At 41.0% G+C, this 22235-nt stretch overlaps 2 protein-coding genes across 3 annotated transcripts; both read left to right on the plus strand.

Annotated features, from left to right (window-relative positions):
- The first annotated feature begins 1758 nt into the window (after positions 1 to 1758).
- LOC5502069 (trithorax group protein osa) lies at positions 1759 to 8434 on the plus strand. Its single transcript, XM_001623241.3, has 7 exons — positions 1759 to 1954; positions 2046 to 2172; positions 2260 to 2381; positions 2472 to 2599; positions 3116 to 3242; positions 4130 to 4305; positions 5153 to 8434. The coding sequence occupies exons 1-7, from the start codon at positions 1804 to 1806 to the stop codon at positions 8264 to 8266; spliced, it is 3945 nt and encodes a 1314-aa protein (XP_001623291.2). The 5' UTR covers positions 1759 to 1803; the 3' UTR covers positions 8267 to 8434.
- Positions 8435 to 11918: 3484 nt separating this feature from the next.
- LOC5502062 (galactose-1-phosphate uridylyltransferase) lies at positions 11919 to 22193 on the plus strand. Of its 2 annotated transcripts, XM_048727624.1 has the most exons (14): positions 11919 to 12198; positions 13768 to 13895; positions 14161 to 14290; positions 14427 to 14483; positions 14861 to 14902; positions 15151 to 15231; positions 16835 to 16884; positions 17610 to 17692; positions 17806 to 17889; positions 18141 to 18180; positions 18579 to 18630; positions 18710 to 18775; positions 20713 to 20754; positions 21472 to 22193. In XM_048727624.1, exons 1-14 carry the CDS (start codon positions 11920 to 11922, stop codon positions 21484 to 21486), a joined length of 1149 nt encoding a protein of 382 aa, XP_048583581.1. In that variant the 5' UTR covers position 11919; the 3' UTR covers positions 21487 to 22193. The 2 variants fall into 2 exon arrangements, with proteins under 2 accessions (XP_048583581.1, XP_048583582.1); XM_048727625.1 differs by lacking the exon at positions 18710 to 18775.
- The last annotated feature ends 42 nt before the right edge of the window (positions 22194 to 22235 follow it).

Below are 22235 nucleotides of genomic sequence, written 5' to 3' on the forward strand. Positions count from 1 at the left end.
CATCAAAAACGGCATCAAAAACGGCCGTGACAGGAAATCTAGAACGGCATTTTCCCTATTTTTACGTTCTACGCGCGCGGTCACGGACGTCAACGCCGTTTTTCCAACAATTCGTCAGAGCGCGCGCCGTTTTTGATGGTCACCCATCACAAAATGTCACGGCGGATTAACGTTCTTGTAATACTCGCTACTAGAGAAAAAACAGGAAATAACAGAAGAATGCGATTTTCCTCTCGCCGCAACACCCCCCACTCTCACTTGTTTCCCTTCAGTCTTTGTGGTCGTGAAGTTCCATCACATCTTTATCTTGGTGGACGGGTACTTTGGAGTTGGGCAGCACGTTTTTGTGGAGGGTTATTCTAAATTACCAATACGTCTTTGTGGAGGGTTATTCTGAAGTTGATGGCTAAACATCAGGGGTCAGTGAGGTAGCAGGCCTAGATATATTAGGGGGGGAGGCACCATACAGAAAAATTAAGAAAATATTGGAGGGCACAGCCACGCCCTTACTGGTCATTTCCTTTCTTATAGTGTTTGAAAATATTGGGGGTGGGAGCACACGCCCCCAGTGCCCCACCCTCTGCTACGGCCCTGGGGGTTCCTGAAAGGCCGATTAAACCCTAGTTCAGCCCCTAATCCCAGGTTAATAGTCGCTAATCGTAGGTTAGCTAACCTATGGGTAACTCAACGTTCCCGAAGGCAAGTAATCCCCCGATTTACTAACCCTGGATTAAGCGAGTGAAAAACTGATTGACAAGTAAAATTCCTTGAAATTCACACAGGAAATCCAGTAGATTAATAGAGAGCAACTAAAATTTACCTTTGGTGTTTTATTTTCGCAGAGAAGTCCCAAAACACCTCTATATAGCCTATAGTAGTAGAAGTATATTACCTCCATTTCAATGTCAAAATATCAATTGCATGATTTGACTTGGTGGTGACAAGCGAGACAGATTCATTTCGAGTATAAATTTGATGTAACTTTCTGTCTGTCCCAGCACAATTTTCGAGTCAGCATCAAAACGAATGTCGCATAACAAAGCGAAATGTTAGGATATTTTATCGCTAATTTTTGTGCAGCGTCTTTTTTGTCGGCAACTTCATTTTATAAAACTTTAGTTCTAATACAAAGTTTGGGGGGCCTGTCCTCGCGAGCAGGGTTAGATTTTACTTAACTAACTTAGAGTTAGCGCTAGCCAGTGTTTCGGGAACAGAACTAATCCGGGGGGGGGGGGGGGGGGGTAAAAAAACAGCTTTTCAGGAACCGGCCCCAGGTTCATTTCCCCCCATTAGTGTCCACCTTCACACGGAAAAAGTTAAAAATGCCAAACAAATGACGTTTTTGTAACCTCTCCCTCACTACTTCAAGGGCGGATCCAGGAGCTCCAAAAAGGGGGGGGGGGGGGGCGAAGCAAGAGTTTGAAGAAAGGGGGGCCGGATTCAATGTTCGTCCTTGTATTTCCTTATATTTTTTGTTATTCTAAAGACAAATATCTGAAAATAGGGGGACCATGGTCCGCTCGGCCCATGCCCCTAAATCCGTCCTTGTACATCCCCGCGAAAGGACTTAGGACGTGGGTTAGAATTTGGGGTATAAAAATGCAGGTAATACATTTGAAAAATCCAAGGGAAATAAACTTTAAAAGTTTTTTTTATATATATTCAGAGATGGGTTGACTTTTGAGTCAATCAGTCAATGAGTAGTTTAATTTGATATGCGCCTGCAGGCCTGCGGAAAGTTTACCAGCGGACGGAGCCTATTGGTCAGGCGCACTAACTTGTCATGTGCGGAGCTGAGGCAAGATGGCGGCCTTCAATCCAAAGTCGTTCCTTCGCAAACTACAGAACATGTCCTCCGCACAAGATAGCGTGCAAACTCTGTCGTTATGGATTATTCATCACAAGAGATCAGCCAACGACATCGTTAAAGTTTGGATAGATCAGCTCAAGAAATGTACGCGTCTTCTCGCATTTGGAGAAACAATTTTAAGAGCATGTGTTTTCGCGGTCTCAGGCTTATAACTGTTATTGTTGATCGTTTGCAGGTAACACTGATCGCAGACTGATACTATTCTATCTAGCAAATGACGTCCTGCAAAATAGCCGGAAAAAGGGCAAAGAGTTTTCCTCCGCCTTTGCAAGGGTTTTACGAGAAGCTGTTCCCCTTCTGAGGTAAAGACGTCAAATGAAGAATCGTTTACTATCTTTCACATCGAGATTTTCCCGAATATTTCTCATAATTTCTACTTAATTTCGCAGCGATAAATCCATAAAAGATGCAGTCAAAAGAGTTCTACAAATCTGGCAGGATCGGAAAGTCTTTGAAGTGGAATTTATTGACGATCTGCGTGGAAAGTTGGACAAATCTAACAGCTCTAATCGTGAGTAGTAATGCGAAAAGCTGTCAACAATGTTTTTAAAGCATGCATATTTTGTTTAATTTCAACGTGTGTCTGTTGTTGTTATCCTAGATTCGCAACCCAGCAAGAGCGTAAGAAAAAAGGAAAAAGAGAAAGAAAAACCCAATCTTAAGGACGTCGAGAAGCCAGCTTCCAAACCCAGCAAACCTGAGAAGAGACTACCTCCCGCCGATTTCAAGGTAATGACTCGTTAGCATAACTATATGTATTCTATGTTAGAAGTCATTCCAAAACATTCTTTTCGTTTACATGTTTAACCATTGAAACATTTCTTGGAACATTTTCTTTGAATATTTTATTATATTTATTCATAGACGACATCAAGAAATGCAAATACTGTCAAAACTCCATTAATCTCCCTATTTCATTTTTGATAAAAATTTTTATTGAGGCTAACACCAAATATCAAATGATAGAATACAAGTGGTCCTCATATAATTAGCAATTAAAAGTAAAGTAAGGTATACATGTATAATATTCTATAAACTTGTGGCTATTCTATACATGCTGTAAATTCCTGTAAAAGTACGGCCCACTTAGAAACAGCACAATACTTTGCTATAAATATTTTTCTAAAGGCTTTAAAATCAATGTCTTATTTCTTGTTTGCTTGGGCCATACAGAAATTTATTAAGCCTCAAATGTCAGTCAAGATTAACCAGTATTTCATTAACCAGTATTTTTTTTCATGTCAGCCATCTAAGTTGATTGATGCTCTTGATGCCATGCGGAAGTTTGAGTCAGAAGTCACTCTGCAGGAATCCCAATTGAATTCACTGAGAATTGATGCATCTGACATGGAGGCTATCAAACAACTAAAAGGTGATTTGCAAGCTACCCCCTTGTATATATCTTATTGAGTCATATTACTATACATCAATCTAAATAGGATGCTTTGAGAAAAGTTGATCAACCACTTTTTTGTTGTTTTAATTTTAGAATACAACCATCTATTTACTTCGAAATAACCATCCACAGATAAAGTCTTACACTTATTGACAATATTTGACTGTCTCTCAGCTACCTATTTGAATTAGCTGATGGTAAAGTATGTGTTATTCAGTGTTTGTTTGGGCATAAAATTACAGAATGAGAGTGGCTACAGGAGTTTGTTTCTTGATTTAAATGAATTTATACATTTGGATGAGCTGTAGAGGAGCAATTTGTGTAGTTATAGACTGTAAAGTTTGATCAAAATACCTTTGATTTATCAGAAAATATATTTTTATTTCCCTTCAAAATATGTTATATATGGCTTTATTCTATTATTACGACCTTGTTTATTCATTATAAAGAAAATAACAAATATTCTTTAATTTTGTTTTCGATTTTTGAAAAACAATTCCTTGGTTGAGCTATAAAATAGCTAAAAAAGCTATTTGAAGAGAAGCCTGTTGTTATTAATGAAAATTAATACTTCGTTAGTAGAGGCTTGAGTGAAAAGCAAAGTATGTAAAAAATCAAGCCAAGATTTACCAGTGGAAGGATGACAAGATAATGAAAAGATAAACTATGCGATGGTGATGGAAGATGCAAAGATCACAGTTTTTTCTGTTAGATTTATGCTTTGATTTACAGTCAGAAATTTGAAGTAGGCTTATCTTGGGTTTCATGCAATAATGCCACAAACAATATTTTAATCAAGCCCTTATATGTTTTTTTTTTAATTTATTGATTTTTTCTTACACTTTTCACATTGGTTGTCTCAGATCGATCCACTGGAGCTCGATTCACAGAGGAATATGAGATGGCTTCTCAAAAACTTGAGAAATTCTGTAAGACAATTGAACAGGAGAAGGAGGAGAGGTCCCAGCTTATCTCTGTGGTCGAGGATGGTGGTCTGTTCTATGACGCTGCTTATGGAGAGGTTAAAGTCATTGTTCATGTGAGTGTCACTCTTTTAGAGTATGACTTGCTCTCCTAGTTTAGACTGAGTTATCATTGCTTTCCTTATTATGGCCCCTGTATTTGATCTGTGTCATTCTCATGTCATTTTCCCTACATTATGGGGAGTCAAATTTTTCCTACTTTTTCCCTAGATTGTGATGAAAGGCTGATTTTTAAAATGTTTCTATCGGACCATTGTGTTTCTTGGCTTAAGCCCAAAAAAATAAATGGTTGCTGATGATAAGCTAATAATAGTTTTCCTGCATCCCTCTTCTTAAGTGCAGTTTCATAACATCTTTCACTATACTAGCAGAAAAACAATGCTATTTTCCACCTGGACAACATTTTAAACATCAGCCTCAATCTCAGCACTAACCATGTACCTGGGCGTGTGTCGGTGGGGAGGTAGGTTCAAAGACAAGATGACAACATTGGCTGTGCCTAAGCAGGTTTTCAAACAATGGAATTGAGTGTTGTTTCACTCCCTTCCTATTTTATGTAGCACCTAAATATTAAGTTAACTTTGAAGAGGGATGTGGCTTGTCAGCAACTTTTTTTTTCCTTGCTATTTTAAACTTAATGTTTAAAATAGCAAGGAGGAAGGAATAGAAATATTATGAGACAGGAGGAATAGAAATATTATGAGACAGGAGACATTGCTGAGTGCAATATTAATCGCATATGGGGGATGAATTTTGTTTATGTTATTTGGATAAAAGTACAAAAGTACATAAAGCCAATCTTACTCATTAATACACAAATTAGTATCAGACTGCTGTTCTCTATCTATTTTGTGTCTATAACAGCACCTTAAAATCGATCTTATTTTAAACTTTTTTTCACAGGCCTACAAAACATTTGGCAACAGACTCAACTCACTGAAGAAAAAACTTGATCACAAGGTTGATAAGCTCATCCAAGCTGAAAACGAGAAAAAGAAGATGGGCCCTATAACCACTCCTCAGGCGTCTTTTCTGTCGTCTGGCCTACCTGAAATGTCAACAGACACACCCTCCACCACCCCTCCTCAAGACACAGGGGAAGCCAAGCAGGGCAAGCCTAGTGATCAGACAGTTGATAATACCGAAGTTGCTGATATGGATTTAGATGAAGACTCTGATAGTGAAAATGGTAAAAGCAGTGAGAGTTCTTCAACTGGCCAGAAGACCACCCCCTCCGCACAAGATAGCCCTATCACAGCAATGACTACAGCCGCAACTGTAACAGCCTCTAAGTCTGCTGTGTCGATCAGTGAAACTTCAAGCTCTTCAGTTAAAAATACCACAAAGAGTGCTGCTACCACAACAGATATTGCAAGTACCTCAGCAGTGCCTATCGTGATTCCAGCACAAGTCCAAGGTCAAGCACCAATGATCCTGCAGCGCCCAACCATGTCATTCATTCCTAATCAGTCTGGAATGCCAATGATGACAATGGGTTTGCCAGGCCAAGGGGCATACCTCCCATTAGGTCAGTTTGGCCAGCCCATGGTCCCTTATGGTATGGTTCCGGGAATGACAAGCATGCCGCTCATTCCTACACAATTACAGCCTATGCAACCAGGAATTATGCCGACAGTAATGCCCCACCAGTTGCCTTCCCAGGCTAACTCTGTTGGCTTGTCAAGTACGAATCAGGATGCTACAAGTTCCAGCAAAGGAAATCCAAGCCAAGCAGCTACTTCAGGAAGCTTGAGCACAATGTCGACAGTCACATCACCTGGAACAGCGCCTCTTGCGCAGCAAGTAGCAACTACTGCATCAGCTTCAACCACCACAACAAAATCATTATCTGCCCCACGCATGTCTACTACTAAGCTTCCAAGTGTGGAATGTGCGTCACCAAGCTCCGAGCTGTCTGCACCTTCGCCTACAGGGTCCCCTGAGCTTGCCCTGGGTGGGGATGAGACACCTGAGACTGCTTCTCCTAGAGAAGCGCTTGACATGAAAATCATAGAGTTTCCTTCAGCTACTAGTTACATGCAGAAAGCAGGAGAAAGCGACCCACAATCACCCTCTGGTGGAACAGGTAGTGCCCCACAGTCATCAGATATGTCCAAAACAGTCAGTGCGTCAGACATCCTAGCAAAGCTGCTAAACAGGGGCAAAAGTGACCAGGGGGATGCTTCTGGTACCTCAACACCGATAGAAGAACCGCACCCTCCACAAGAAAATACAGGAAGGCCTTTAAAGAATCTGATAGACTCGTTATTTCCTAAACTTGCTACATCTCTTAATATGATCAAGACTAAAGAAAACGAGGCATCGACTTCAACATCTGAAGAGGGGTCTCCTGAGGCCAAGATAGAGTTGAACCCTGAGGATGACGATGATTCAGAGGCTGATAGACCTAAAGAGGATCACTTAAATCCACACTTCCATTCGCCAGGTTTTCGACACATGGGCCTTGAAGGCGTCAGACCACAGTGGCACAATGGAAGTCACTCTGCCAGGTTAGGGGACCCACGCCCAGAGTGGCAAGGAAGAGAACCTCCATCCCCTGGGTTAGCAGGTCCAAGGCATCAATTTCCTGGCCCTCAAGGATTCAACACACCTCCTAAGGGCATCTTGAAGCCATTGCGACACCCGGGGCTACCTGGAATGCCACAAAGTGTACCCTACCAAGAGAGGGAACTGATGTCTCCAATAGAGTTTCCACCTAATTCAAGAGAGGGTCACTCGCCTAGGGGTCTTCCACCAGAAGAGTTTCACAGCGAGCAGCGACGACCATCATTTGGATCAGATCATTCAGGACCATCTACTGGAAGACAACCTAGTGATGGGCAAATAAGCCCTTACATGAATAGAGGGCCATCATTTGCCAATCGTCCCCCAGGACCTGAAGGATACAGAAGACCTTCTCACGAGGGAGCATCCAGAGAGGAGAGACCCCCTGGAATTCCGTACCCTGATAACCCTAGACTAGGAGAGAGACCGCCCATTGATGTGAGAAGGCAAGAGCCAGGGAGGGAATATTATGATCAAAAACCTGGTCCCCCTGGTCGACCACCTTTTGAGCCCGATAGACTCCAACATGAGGCTAGAATACCACCTCATGACCAAGGTAGACCCCCATATGAGCCAGGAAGGCCTCCGCATGAGCCAGGAAGACCTCCACACGAGCCAGGAAGACCTCCGCATGAGCCAGGAAGACCTCCACACGAGCCAGGAAGACCTCCACACGAACCAGGAAGACCTCCACATGAGCCAGGAAGACCTCCACATGAGCCAGGAAGACCTCCATATGAACCAGGAAGACCTCCACATGAGCCAGGAAGACCTCCACATGAGCTAGGAAGACCTCCACACGAACCAGGCAGACCTCGACATGAACCAGGAAGACCTCCACATGAGCCAGGAAGACCTCCACATGAGCCAGGAAGACTTCCACATGAACCAGGAAGACCTCCATATGAACAACGAAGACCTCCGCATGAAAAAAGTTGGCAAGCCTTTGAACATCAAAGAATTTCTCACGAACACGGAGGACCCCTTTTTGAGCCAGGAAGACCACCTCACGAACCAGGAAGACCCTCTTTTGACCAAAGAAGGCCACCTTATGACCAAGGCAGGCCAAGTATGCCCCCTGGTCCAAGGCATGATCAATCTAGACCACCACTTGATGAAGGCAGACCCTCACTTGATCCAGGGCGACCTGGTCCTGGCCGAGGGAGAGGCTACCCTCCAGGAGATCGCTCTCCTAGAGGAGTTCCCATTTCTCCTGGGTTTGATAGGCGGGAAGAATTCTGGCGGGAGCGTCCAGGCCCTCCTGAAAATCGTCCGTACCATGATAATGGGCCGAACACGTGGACGGAAAATGAACGATTTAGAAACCCTGAATGGGAGAGACATTCTAATACGGGAATACGGCCCCAATTAGGCCCTGAAGGAAATTTTCCCAGTAAGAGACCAGGTCCACCATTCCAGCATGCAGGGCCTCCAAAACGACCGTATTTTTAATGTCCAGGACACTTCAAGCTTTTTAGAGACAAGTTTATACTTTTCAAAACAAAAAAACCCTGATTACCTTTTTACATATATATATGAATCACACTATTGTTTTTATGTTTATTATCTGTACAATTTAACTGACACGTTGTTAATTATACTAGACATCATGTCTTCAAACTCCTCCTTGCGTGCGTAGCAAGCCCAGGGGTTGAGAAAGAAAAAAAGACGGTGACGAGGCGCGGGGGGCTTGCAGCCGACCCCCTGTTGTTGTTGTTTTTTTCTATGCCAGGTGCACCATAGTGGCATAATGAAAAACGAAATAGCTCCGCACACCCTTATGTCCGTATGTTAAGGCTGGTTCTCACGAGCGATATAAGCGGAGACGGAAGCGTAAAAGTGTTGTGTCGCGTTAGAACCGGCTTGACGTAAGCCCAACATAACGACATGGAAATACTGACATGAAATGCAAGACGTCTTTTTTTCTCTTATGTCGTTATGTCGGACTTATGCTTTTAGGCCGAACCATTCACACTTGAACACACGATCATAAGAGTGCGCGCACCGTTGTCGTTATGTCACTAGTGTACACCAGGCATAAACTAGGGTCGGCTGCAAGCGCGCGGGGTCTATTCCTCGTCTTCCCAGCCCTTTGCGCTTGCTACGCAGGCTAAACTCGTTCCTGTTGTGACCTATTTCAAATAAAACCCAACTGTGTACTGTTTACTGTAATATGACCTCTATCTAGCGATTACCCGTATTATGTGGGCGCGGTCACCAAAGGATGGTCCCAATCGGGGACTTACGCTAAGACATCACGTGACGTTTTTTGGTGACAAATGCAAGCCAAAACAAACACGCCAAAGAACGACAAAATTTAATAATTCAATAAAAGTAAGCCCTTTCTGAGATAGAAACTTCTGTCTTTATTCGTAAGGACTAAATAATAATATAATACTAAATAATTTCATGTTTCAAGCGCGCGTTAACATGTTTCGTGACCGTGTGGCCACCCTCGGAAACATTTAAGAAACATGTTTCCCCAAGTTGCGGGCAACGTGTCCTCGTTTGGCCAGGGCGGTCACCTCAATACAAAGTGGTTTGCCATCCCACAAATGTCTGCAGTACAACTAGTCAGCGGTTTTCTACTACATAAGGGTTTGCTGTACAATAAATCAGCAATTTCCAACTACTTTTTTGGAATTCTAGGGGAAAGGTAGAGCATTTTGTGGGAAATTCCGGAATTAATTTTCGGTCGTTTTTTCGGGAATTATGTGCCAGGCCTATTTGCCACCGAAAAAGTCACGTGATCTCCCAATTGGCATATTTCATTGCATTTTACCTTGCTTTAACACGAACGCGCTTCATAAAAAATATGTCACCATAAATCTGTGCACTTCATATCACCCTCAACAGTTTATTAAAATTCAACCTGAGACCGATTTACCCGCCGAGGCGTGATATGTGACGATCAAAATCGTCTTGGGTGACTTGTGGACGAGTCGCATGAAATTTTCCCTGCTAGTAGAGGCCTCTTTTCTCTGTATTTAGAGAAAGGAGGCCTCTGCTAGCAGGGAACATGAAATTACGAGCCTAGACCCAAGTATTCTCATCTGTCGCCTCATGTAAGGTAATACGGAATCCGGAATACCCCAAATTTGAATTTGGAATCCGGAATATTAACGTTGGAACGAAATACCTAACGTTGGAATCCGGAATTAATTGCTTACTGGAATCCGGAATCCAGAACATATCGCATCTGGAATCCCTACCTGTTATAGAACTGCTGACAAAAAAAAGGATGACGCCGAGCGCAGTCGAACGAAGTACAAATTTCGGATTTTCTATGTCCAGTCGGGCCTTAGTGAACTACGCATACAAAAAAAACGCGGTTTATGAAGGATAATATTAGGAGGATTTACCAAAAAGATTTCTCGTACTTCACTGGCCCCAATTCGTATTACCCTGAAAAAATAAAAGAAGGCCCACCAAATCTCGACGATTGTTCTCGGAAGAACGCGAAGCTGCAATCCCGAAGAGAGGAGCAGGTGCTAATAGAGAGTTTGCAAGATGGTTTAGGAATGAGGTACGTCAACTCAACGTCAGGGCCAAGACAAAGCAAAAGACAAGGTACACTTCTTAATGCAAATCAGCTTTCTTCCGACAGAAATCACGTCTGCTTAGTCTGTTCAGTCCAACCGTTGATGTTGTTGGAGCATGTCAGGAAACGGGGGTTGTGAGGGAGGGGGTCGGGCAAGTCGTGCAAGTTTCAACGGTATTTAACAAGGGAGATGATGTGGCAAATTCCCATAACCGAACCAGAGAAGTTGTACCCTACTGGTTAGCGCTCCTAAAAGAAGACGTCCATAAAGTAGACGGCGGCAACTTCCTAGAAAAACCCGTAGACTTCAAAGGGTTCACCGTTTCGACAGATGACAGGCAAGTTTACACGGTAGGTGAGAGTTGTGCTTTGAATTCTCCAAAAAGGATTCTTGCCAAAGTTGAACACTATAGCACCGATAATTCTGTCACATATGAAATAACCCCTGAAGAGGATGTCCGCTTGCTAATGGTGATACGGGTGACGGTTCAGAAGAGTATGACGCGGAAAGAGAAACGTGGCAACGACTCGAACGAGGACACGAGCGACGACACGCCGAGCCGGATCCCAGGTACAAGTTCCCATGGGCGGGCCAGCTCGTACCCAGTCGCCAAAATGAGAAGAAAATAAGAAGAAATAAGGGAAACATAATTTATGCGCGGGTTGCCTGTGGTGATTAACTAGGCGCGCTCAGTTGTGTGGCGACTGGGTACAACTCTCTCTACAGCTGCTGATAGGGAGACGGCGGTTATAACATACGGGGTAATCACTGATTAACTTTTGACTTTTCATATTTTTGGGTATTTTTGAACCGCCATGTTATTGTTATTGTAAACAAGATGACTCGATGCAAAACTTACCATCCTGCGCAAAGCTTTATGTGTCGCTCGTTAACTTTGCTCCGCGAGCGACATTGAAAGCTAGGGTATGGAAAACTGTAAATGATCTAGAATTTTTTCCCATGGTAGATCACGTGGTATTGATATGAATAACCTTGCCATGGCTTTGTTTGTTTGGAAAGCTTCATATTCACAAACCTTTATAATCATAGCGGAAAACGAAAGCACGAATTGGACCTTCATGTGATATGAAATTGAAAAACATTTAATACGCAGAAGCGAAAGAGGTCTACAACATGGCTGCTCGGAGGTCGAATTTATCTAAGTGTTGATTTGAAAATTGTATCTCCAGTGACCATGCATAGTTCCGTTTATCATGTAAACATCAATAAAATACCATTTCTTCAAATTAATTGTTTGAGTAAAAAAATCGAACACGAAGCAAAGCCAAGTTTGTTTCACGTGTGAAGATCGTAGTCTTCCTTTGGAACCCAGGGCGTAGAGTTCAGCCTAACAAGGGACAGGAGAGGAGAGAAAGACAACGCCTCCTCGCTCCTTTCTCTTCTCCCTCTCCGCCGGCCTTGTTCTGGCTCGTTCTCTTTTCTCGTGCATCATTACAGTAGCCTGCCTTATAGCCGAACTAAAGGCTAACTTGCGCTTATAACACCTGCAAGGGAGGCTAACTTGCGCTTGGTGTACACGCTTTGACGTTTGGGTTGCCTGTGATGGTACCCAGTCCCTCGCGGTTCTGTAAAAAAATAAATATGGCGGACTCCGCGGAAGAGCACTGGCCGATAACAAAGCAAATCAAACTCGAGAAGTTTGACCCTACAGAACATCAACATAGGAGATATAATCCCTTGAAGGGAGAGTGGATCCTCGTGTCCCCTCATCGCATGAAAAGACCGTGGCAAGGACAGAAAGAGAAAGCATGTGAACAGGAAGTTCCTAGATGGGACCAAAATAACCCTCTGTGCCCTCGCACTGCGCGCGCTAGCGGCAAGGTAGGAAAGCAGAGGCGTATTTAGGGGTAGGCCGAGCGCCTCCCCCCCTTATTTTAAGATATTTGGCTTAAAAATAACAAGTAATATAAGGAAATACACAGAAGAACATTGAATCCGGCCCCCCTTTCTTGAAACCCTTGCTTCCCCCCCCCCCCCCCCCCCCTTTTTGGAGCTCCTGGATACGCCCCTGGAAAGGCAAACAAGGGGATGGTATCACAAATACCCAGAGCTCATACGGTGAAAATGCTGTTGCCAAACATACTAGCTAAGTTTGCAACTGAGGTAAATAACAATTGTTAAAGTTGGTAAATAATAACTGAATTAAGCTACTACAAACGGTAGTCTTCTAAACCTGGCATTCCAATAGTGGAGACGGAGAAGGAAGCAGATATCTAATTACTTATCTTTGTGTGAAAATCTGCGGAGGAAATACAGGGGGGAGAAGGAATAAAGTTCTCCTTCTGCACAGCTGCTGGCTAGGACAAACTTTTACATGAGATGATAAATAGACAAAATAACAGCAAACATGCTTTGCTCTTTTTTACTTGAATCTTTAAACCTCATTATTTTTTCATTGTTTCATACGACCACGTATGAATTCGACCACGTCTAAATCTGGGCTCTTTATTCACCATCTAGCTCTATTATTTATTTAATTTATTAGAATCAAACTTCTCAAGTTTATTTCATTCATACAGGATCAGAGCTTTTGCGGGCCTTGGAATATTGGGGGAAGGCAAAATTAAGAAAATATTGGGGGACACAGCCATGCTCTAATGGTCATTTCTTGTAGTTTTTAAAATTACTGGGGTCAAATGACCCTAGTCCCTACTACTGTCCTGAGAATGGGGATTGCTCTTTTTCATACATGTCTGCCAAATTTTTTTAGCGGGGAAAACAAAAAGTGCACATGCACGGTGAAGCAACATCCAATAACGCTGCGCCACTCTGTACCATTTTAAATACTACTGAGTCTGTAAACCATGGATATGGCCTTCGATCAGGTAGCATGAGGGTCAAAGATTGTTACCTAAAACTAAGCACTTGGAAAGTTTTGTAACTAAGTGAATTTGTGTTGTAAATCTGACCACCACTGTACTCCAGTTTTAACCTACTGCAAATGTAGATAATAAACCCATTCATTCATTTATTCATTCATTCATTCATTCATTCATTCGAAAAGAAACAATCCAATCGCAATAATTCTCCTTTTGTGAACAAGCATCTTACAGTCCACTTCCTTCTCTGTTTCCTTCCCTAATAAAAATTAGCCTTAAATCTTCAAATATACTTTATTTGTTTTTTTTTTATTTTATTTGCTTCTAATAATAGGAAATTTTAATCTAAAGACCACAAGGACCGATGATATTTTTTGGTTGTGATTTTATCCTAGAAAGCAGGCTTTTGGGTGTGAGCAGCCTTTTAAATGTGCTTTGCTGGTCCAATAAAGCTGGCACTGTATGTGTACCATGTTGGGGAGTTCTATAGCTCTTGCTATTGGTTGAAACAATGCAAAGTTGCAGAGTACAAAGAAAAAATAAAGGGAAAAAAATGTGTCTTCCTCCACAGGAAAACCCAGACTATGAGAGCACATATGTCTTTGAGAATGACTTCCCCGCTCTACGACCAGATGTTGCCGTGGCACAAGATTACCTCACCCACCCTTTGCTGAGAAGTGAACCTGCACAGGGAACATGGTAAGATGTGGAACCTGCTGAATGGAAGCCTGCTTCTAAAATTTATTTACTTTTGAAGGGACGGAGTAAGATGGCTATATTACGATTAACCCTCATTACCAGTTGAATCATTAACTATCCATCTGAACAACCTGGACCCATTTTGATAGTACAGTTTATGGTCGTAAAGTTTTCTATTAGACTAATATCTCAGATTTTTTTCTCTTCAATAAAAAGATGGTCAGATTGGATTTCAGTTACCTGTTATTTATTCTCTCTTTTGTAGTCGTGTTATGTGTTTTCATCCCTGGTCTGATGTGACTTTGCCTTTGATGTCCGTCCCTGAAATCCTGAAAGTCATCCAGGAATGGATCAAGCAGTTTAATGAACTCAGCAAGACCTACAAATGGGTCCAGGTACTCAACCTCATGAAAACTGTCCAATATGCTTGCATGCACAGAGTTTTCTTTAACTCTTAAACTCGCATTGTCACCAGTTTACCTCTGGTCAATTACATAACAATTTGTCTGCTTTGCTCTATTTTCTTGACAGATATTCGAGAATAAAGGAGCTGTAATGGGCTGTTCCAATCCTCATCCCCACTGCCAGGTGCAGAGACAACAGGATGTTTACTTAACTAGACCACCCCAGACTTTTAAAAATGCAGTAAAAACAGTACATTTATTTGTGGGATTGAGTTCTTTATATTGGGATATGCAAAATAGGCTGAACATGTTTTTTTGCTGACTGTAAATTTCATATCTTAACAAAAAAAAAATAACAGCATAAGACTGCACACTCCTAATGTAAAAGGGAATATATGTATATTTTATACAAGCACAAGTTTTATTTTTCAGGCTGAGTGTACTCCTTTATTACCAAATTTCAGCCTTGCTGTTATTAATCCACATGTTCTTGTGGGAGAGTTGTTTGCTTTACTTAGTTTCTCTTTTGTTACATCAGTTAACAATTTTCTATTCTGATAGATCTGGTCAAGTTCTTTTCTTCCAAATGAACCAGCAGCAGAGGTACAATGCTATAAGTTCATGTTTGTCCTGAGCAAAAAGTATTTAATCAATTGGGTGCTGTTTTAAGAGTACTCCGTAAATATTTATTTAAACTTAAGGGCTTTTTATGGACTAATTCAGCATGTGCTGTTTTGATTTGGTTAAAATCCTTTTTCTCATTGTGTATGTTTTTTTTTAAATTTACCAACGTTATAGTTTAATTCCGGTGTTCTTACAATTATTTATTCTCATTTACCCCTTGTGCATAGGAAAGAATGCAGAAAGACTATCAAGAGAAACATGGGGTACCACTCCTTGTGGACTATGCCAAGTTAGAGTTAGAGCAAAAGGTTGGTTATTACTAATACTGAACAGATTGTTTCTGGGGTGTCCCTTGTGAAGAGGTGTTTGTGGGTGCAGGGGTGTTACAGGGTGCTGGGCCGTTCCAGGGTGTAGGAGTGTTCCAGGATACAGGGTTTTTTGTACGCCCAGGGATGTTTGAGGGTGCAGGGGTCTTCCAGGGCCAAGGGATGTGCCAGGGTGCAGGAGTGTTCATGGGTGCAGAGGAGCTCCAAGTTGTTTCAGGGTGCAGGTTGTTATATTGCTTTTGGACGCAAAAGGGGGTTATTGGCGCAGGGTTGTTCAGGGTGCAGGGAGTTATGGGCGCAGGGTTGTTCATGGACCTAGGGGTGATCCAGGGCTGCAAAAGTGTTCATAGGTACAGGGGTGCTTCAGGACATAGGGGTTTTCTGGGTTATATATCTGTTTTTGTCCATGAGTGTTTTTGGGAAGGGATTTTTTGTCGCTAGTAGGAAATTGGCATTATCTTAATTTTTATTTTTTTTTTTATTTGTGTTTATTGTAGAATCTAAAAAAAATGTTGAGGAATGCTGCCTACAAGATTGTTTAAGGGTGTACTGACATCTGTTGCTAAGGAAAATTAAATATAGCATAAAATCCTTGTAGAAAGTAATGAGGGTATGATATTTGCTAAGTTGACCACCAAAAGTGTGCTGACTTTTTTGATGATGTTATCCCGTGATGTCATCGTGTGACGTCATAGATACAGAAAAAAGCAAATATTTCAAGTAAACTTGCTTGATAATAATTATTCAATACGTTTTATGAATCTTGGGGAATCTTGAGCGCATTAAGCCAAGCATGCATTTTAGGAATAATTTGGGAATTATTTGTTGACAATTTTTCAAAGGTCATGAAATCCAGATTATTTGAAATAATTTCCGTTTCTGCTAGATTAACGCTAAATCCATGCTTGACTATATAAAGGAGATTTCAACAATAAGATATAATGAAAAAATATTGCGTTTTGAAATAATTTGGCGACAATAAAAACTTTTCTTTAGAAAACGCAGAACCGGGAGTAAAACAAAGCCAGCGTGTGCACAGACGGCCTGCTCAAACATGCTGATATCTCAGATGATCTGATAATGAAATTGAAATGAAGTTTAAAAACAAATTCCAATAGTGTTTCGTGGTATTTACACTTCTAAGGAACGATATCCGTCATGTCATGATTAAAACTGAAATAGTTTTTTATAAATTCGGGTACAGCGCGCGCTACTTTGAAATAAGATTTTCAATCCGTGCGCGAGCGTCTGCGACCGGTGTTTGCAGTGCGCGCAGATATAGTGGAATTTGAAAACTTGGGCTTTAAAAACATTGCCTTAAAAATATTCGCTTAAATGTTTGTTTGTTTTTACAAACATGGGAAATAAGGTAAGGTTGAGTTCAACTTAAAGTCCATTTTGGTGAAATTAAAGTGCATATTTTTATTTCTTTTATTTCAAGAAAGCTTGTGAATGACGAATTCCGTGTTATGTACGCGCGCGCTCAACGCCACCAGCGTAGCAACGTGGTTACTGAGCAACACTAATGTCAGTACACCCTTAACAGAACTAAATTGACCTCATATGCCCTTCATTTTTATCCTAGGTTAGAAGTGTTGTTAAAAACCAATACTGGCTAGTGGTTGTACCTTATTGGTGAGCCTACATGTAAATCTTATATAAATTAGCTGAACTTAGTTGGTACAGTGTATGCCCAAGTTAAAGAAGGTAAAGATGCCAGAGGTGTTATTATCTCTTTTAGACGTACACACCTTTTCATAAAATAACATTGTCAGGGCAAATGGTGAATGGCAATTGGCAAATGACACAAGACCAATCACTGCTGGTATAATTATTCGTAAGAATAACAGAGACGTAGCCAGGAGGCCCGGTCCCTCCTCTTTTAGCAGCCAAAAATGCCGTAAATATATGAGACATTATCTTAAATACAGGAGAAAATGCCTTGAAAGTCCCTTTTTGGCCCCCTCCCGTTAAAAATTCTGGCTACGCTGCTGAATAAAGATGATAAGTAATATAATCGCAGAAGTTATACACATTTTTCTACATTCAGTAGAGTTTTGACAAGTTCCATTGCTATTTTTTCATAGCAAAACTGCCATTTGACAATTGGCATTTGCCATTTGCACTGACAATATATTATGAAATAGGTGTATGTTAAACCATACAAGGTGTCTTACAATAAAAGTTAATAATAGTAACTGGTGTATACTGAGCCATCAAGCTTAGTTGGGGATAAGCTGATATAGCAAATGTGTAATAAGGTTGCATGAATTTGTGTTATAAAGCAGAGAAAAATTTTTATTTCATTTCAAATGTAATATATTTGATCTTCTTGATCTCTCTTTTTTTTTCATTTTCAGGGCAACCTGGCCTTATGAAGTCCTTCTACTTCCAAAACGTCATGTGCAGCGAATCTCAGATCTTTCTTCAGATGAACAAATGGGTCAGTCTGTCTAACTATTTCCATTACTTTTATTATCTGTATGATAAAGACTACATAACTAGTGATTATGGCTTTTGTGGCATAGACATGGTTTTTTTGTGTTTTTTTTTCAGGCCTTGCTCAGATCATGAAGGTGTTTCTCACAAAGTATGACAATTTATTTCAATGTTCGTTTCCCTACTCTATGGGGTGGCATGGTGAGTTTCATATTTCGCATTTGGCCTTAAGTGGTAGTTTTTAAAGGTAGCAACAGACTTTTAAAGGTAACAACAGTGTCTGAAATATTATAACCTGGCGTGGAACCCATATGTATTGACTTTACTATTCAGTTTTAAATTGCGACATGGCATTAAAACATTCGCTATTTTTGATGTTGTCCCTGTGAAAATTGATATTCTGTATTGTTCATGTGGTAATGGAGCGTTTTGTATTTTTACTTATTTTTCAGGGGCACCAACAGGCAGTGAGTCTGAAGACACTGATTTCAGGTACAACACCCAGATTCCACACAACACTGCTATAATTGTACGGGGGTTACAGGGAGGTGATGGGGGGTGATTCCTTACCGGAAACATGTTATTACTTGCCTATACTCACACACTGTTGTACCCCACCCACACCTTATGGCCCAATCTACTTCCATGAGTATGTTACTATTATAGCTCTCAGGGGCAGATCTAGGGTGGCCTGGCCCCAGCCCACTTAATCTTATATATTTGGCATAAAAATAACAAGAAATATAAGGAAGTCCACGGAAGAACATTTGGCCCCCCTTTCTATGAGCCCTTGCTTAGGAACTCCCGGATTTGCCCCTGGTTTATTACATGTTATTACCACCTGAGAATGGCATGATCAAAGGATAAATGTTTGACTTTTTTCTCTTTAGCCATTGGCAACTTCATGCACACTACTACCCACCTCTCCTCCGATCAGCAAGTGTGAGTTTCATATTTTCCTTATGGTATCTTTAATTACTGCTGCAATTCACTCCTGACTCTACCCACCTACTATATTTAGGTAAAGAAGTTTATGGTTGGATATGAAATGTTGGCTCAGTCACAAAGGGACTTGACATCAGAGCAGGTTTGTGTTGACATGAAACTAGTGGGTGTATGTGTATAGGGTAATGATGGCTTTATGGCCTTATGATCAGACTCGCCTGTGTACAGCCGCTAAGGTCAGTTTAGCCGCTATACACAGGCTTTATATGAGACCCATGCTACGCCAGTCAGCGTTGCTGACTTAGTTATTTATCCATGTGCAGAGATATGCCTCACTCTTGTGTTATTGGACCGCCACCTTGTTTAGTCTTCCGTTCGGCTGTTTCATTTATAAAGCCCTTACACGATCTGGTGTTGTGTTTGTCCGTTATGTTAACTGGCACTGTCTGGCTCTCAATGCTTAGGTCTTATGTGAACAGTGCTGTCTGGCTCTCAATGCTTAGGTCTTATAAGATCATTGGCATCTGCCTTTCAATGCTTAGGTCTTATAAGATCATTGGCATCTGCCTCTCAATGCTTAGGTCTTATGAGATCATTGGCATCTGCCTCTCAATGCTTAGGTCTTATGAGATCATTGGCATCTGCCTCTCAATGCTTAGGTCTTATAAGTTCATTGGCATCTGCCTTTCAATGCTTAGGTCTTATAATATCATTGGCATCTGCCTCTCAATGCTTAGGTCTTATGAGATCATTGGCATCTGCCTGTGAATGCTTAGGTCTTATAAGTTCATTGGCATCTGCCTCTCAATGCTTAGGTCTTATAAGTTCATTGGCATCTGCCTCTCAATGCTTAGGTCTTATGAGATCATTGGCATCTGCCTCTCAATGCTTAGGTCTTATAAGATCATTGGCATCTGCCTCTCAATGCTTAGGTCTTATGAGATCATTGGCATCTGCCTCTCAATGCTTAGGTCTTATAAGTTCATTGGCATTTGCCTCTCAATGCTTAGGTCTTATGAGATCATTGGCATCTGCCTCTCAATGCTTAGGTCTTATAAGTTCATTGGCATCTGCCTCTTAATGCTTAGGTCTTATAAGTTCATTGCCTCTCAATGCTTAGGTCCTCTCAATGCTTAGGTCTTATGTGATCACTGGTGTTTGCCTCTCAATGCTTAAGTCTTATGTGATCACTGGTGTTTGCCTCTCAATGCTTAAGTCTTATGTGATCACTGGTGTTTGCCTCTCAATGCTTAGGTCTTATGTAATCACTGGTGTTTGCCTCTCAATGCTTAGGTCTTATGTGATCACTGGTGTTTGCCTCTCAATGCTTAAGTCTTATGTGATCACTGGTGTTTGCCTCTCAATACTTAGGTCTTATGTGATCACTGGTGTTTGCCTCTCAATGCTTAGGTCTTATGTGATCACTGGTGTTTGCCTCTCAATGCTTAGGTCTTATGTGATCACTGGTGTTTGCCTCTCAATGCTTAGGTCTTATGTGATCACTGGTGTTTGCCTCTCAATGCTTAGGTCTTATGTGATCACTGGTGTTTGCCTCTCAATGCTTAAGTCTTATGTGATCACTTGTGTTTGCCTCTCAATGCTTAGGTCTTATGTGATCACTGGTGTTTGCCTCTCAATGCTTAGGTTTATGTGATCACTGGTGTTTGCCTCTCAATGCTTAGGTCTTATGTGATCACTGGTGTTTGCCTCTCAATGCTTAGGTCTTATGTGATCACTGGTGTTTGCCTCTCAATGCTTAGGTCTTATGTGATCACTGGTGTTTGCCTCTCAATGCTTAAGTCTTATGTGATCACTGGTGTTTGCCTCTCAATGCTTAGGTCTTCTAAGAACAGTGTCGTCTGCCTTTCAATGCTTATTTCAGATCAGATCAGTGTTGTCTGCCTTTCAATGGTTAAGTCTTATCAGATCAGTGGCATCTGCCTCTCAATGCTTAGGTCTTATGATATCCATAGTGTATGTGGATAGAGTGCTTATCTCTTGTTGCTTTTGGTCGATACACCCACATTTGCTCTGAACTGATTGTTTTGTTTTTTGTTCCGTTTTAATTTTTTTTTTTAGGCTGCAGAAAAGCTAAGGAATTTACCTGATGTTCACTACAAGGTAAAATGAGAACTGGCCTGAGTCCATGAAAGTGAATAGGCTCTATTATCTACAATTTTCCACAACATTAAGCAACAGCAGACTATATTTAAGAAGCATATGTACAATATACACAATTTCTCACCGTGTTCTCACTAAAGACATTAAGTTTTTGTACTCAATTTGCACAAATTTCTCTCGGTGTTGTCACTGAACAGTAGCATATGTAGGGGGTTAGGGGGTTTAAACCTCCCCTTTTGGCTGCCCGAAAGCCATGTGTAACAAAAAAGTACCCCCTCCCCCCTTTGTCACTCAGCAAAACCCCTCCCTTTAGCGAAAAGCTAGATCCGCCCCTGCTGAAGATGTTTACTTTTTGGCAAACAATAAAAAAAACACTTCATATCTGCCAACCTCCACACCAAAAAAAACCCATAAAGATTGGGGTTCTATTCAGCTCTTAGTTTTGCCCTTAGCTTTGGAGACTCAACCAGGAAGCTAGATGGCGCCTGACAAAAGATGTCGCAGTTGGCTGGTATTGCAAATATTTTTTATGTGAAATTTAAAAAATTATCAAAACTTTCAGGCGTAATTTAAGCCTTTACCACTGATATGGTGTGTTATGCATACAGCCAATAAACTCTTTTATATTTGATAGATTTTGCTCTTGAAACTTTGCTTTGTTTTTTTGTTGTTGTTTTTTTCTTAAAAATATTTTTTTTTTTGTTATTAAACCCACAGATGCAAGATTCATGAAGGAGTTCACATATATAAGATGTAGTAGTATTAGATGTAATTTAGAATTTTATTGTACAGTAATAACCTGGCTGTAGCTTGCATGAGGACAACAACCAGGATTATATTCAATTAACAATGAAATGTACGTGCCTTGATACCATTTGCCATTATAATGCTTATAATTACATTTTTAACTTGTGCTATTGACTAATGACTTTTTTTCTTTGATTTTGTTTTCTGTTTCAAATCTGGATAGGATGTTAACTTTATGAAGTGTGATACATTAGTCACCCTAGTGGTCTATCATAAAATGCTGCATTCTGATTAGTTTTATAAAATTGCCGGATTTGATAGACAAATGACCAGACCAAACAATGTTTTGGGCTACAAGTATACAAATTGACTTGCTAAGAGTGAATCTCTGAGTCTCTGAGTAAAAAGCTCATGAAGCAAAAGGCCAGCTCGAGTGTTAGGACCTTTCATTGTTCCCTTTGAAGTATATACTGCTTATTTTTCCTTTTCAGGTTTCGAAAAATAAAATTGCATAATACTCTTACTAGCAAAAAATTGAATTGACGGAATTGACTCAGAGACCATGAGACCTCTAGAAGGATTGAAATACATGGATTACACCTGGTGCACACTAGTGGCATTACACAGGCGTGCACACTCATGTGTTCATATGTATAAGTGTGAATGGTTTGAAATAAATACATATAGCCCGACATAATGACATAAGAGCATAAACATACGAACATAAGAGTGTG

Source organism: Nematostella vectensis, chromosome 5 (assembly GCF_932526225.1).
Source record: "Nematostella vectensis chromosome 5, jaNemVect1.1, whole genome shotgun sequence".
In the NCBI taxonomy this organism is placed as follows: domain Eukaryota; kingdom Metazoa; phylum Cnidaria; class Anthozoa; order Actiniaria; family Edwardsiidae; genus Nematostella; species Nematostella vectensis.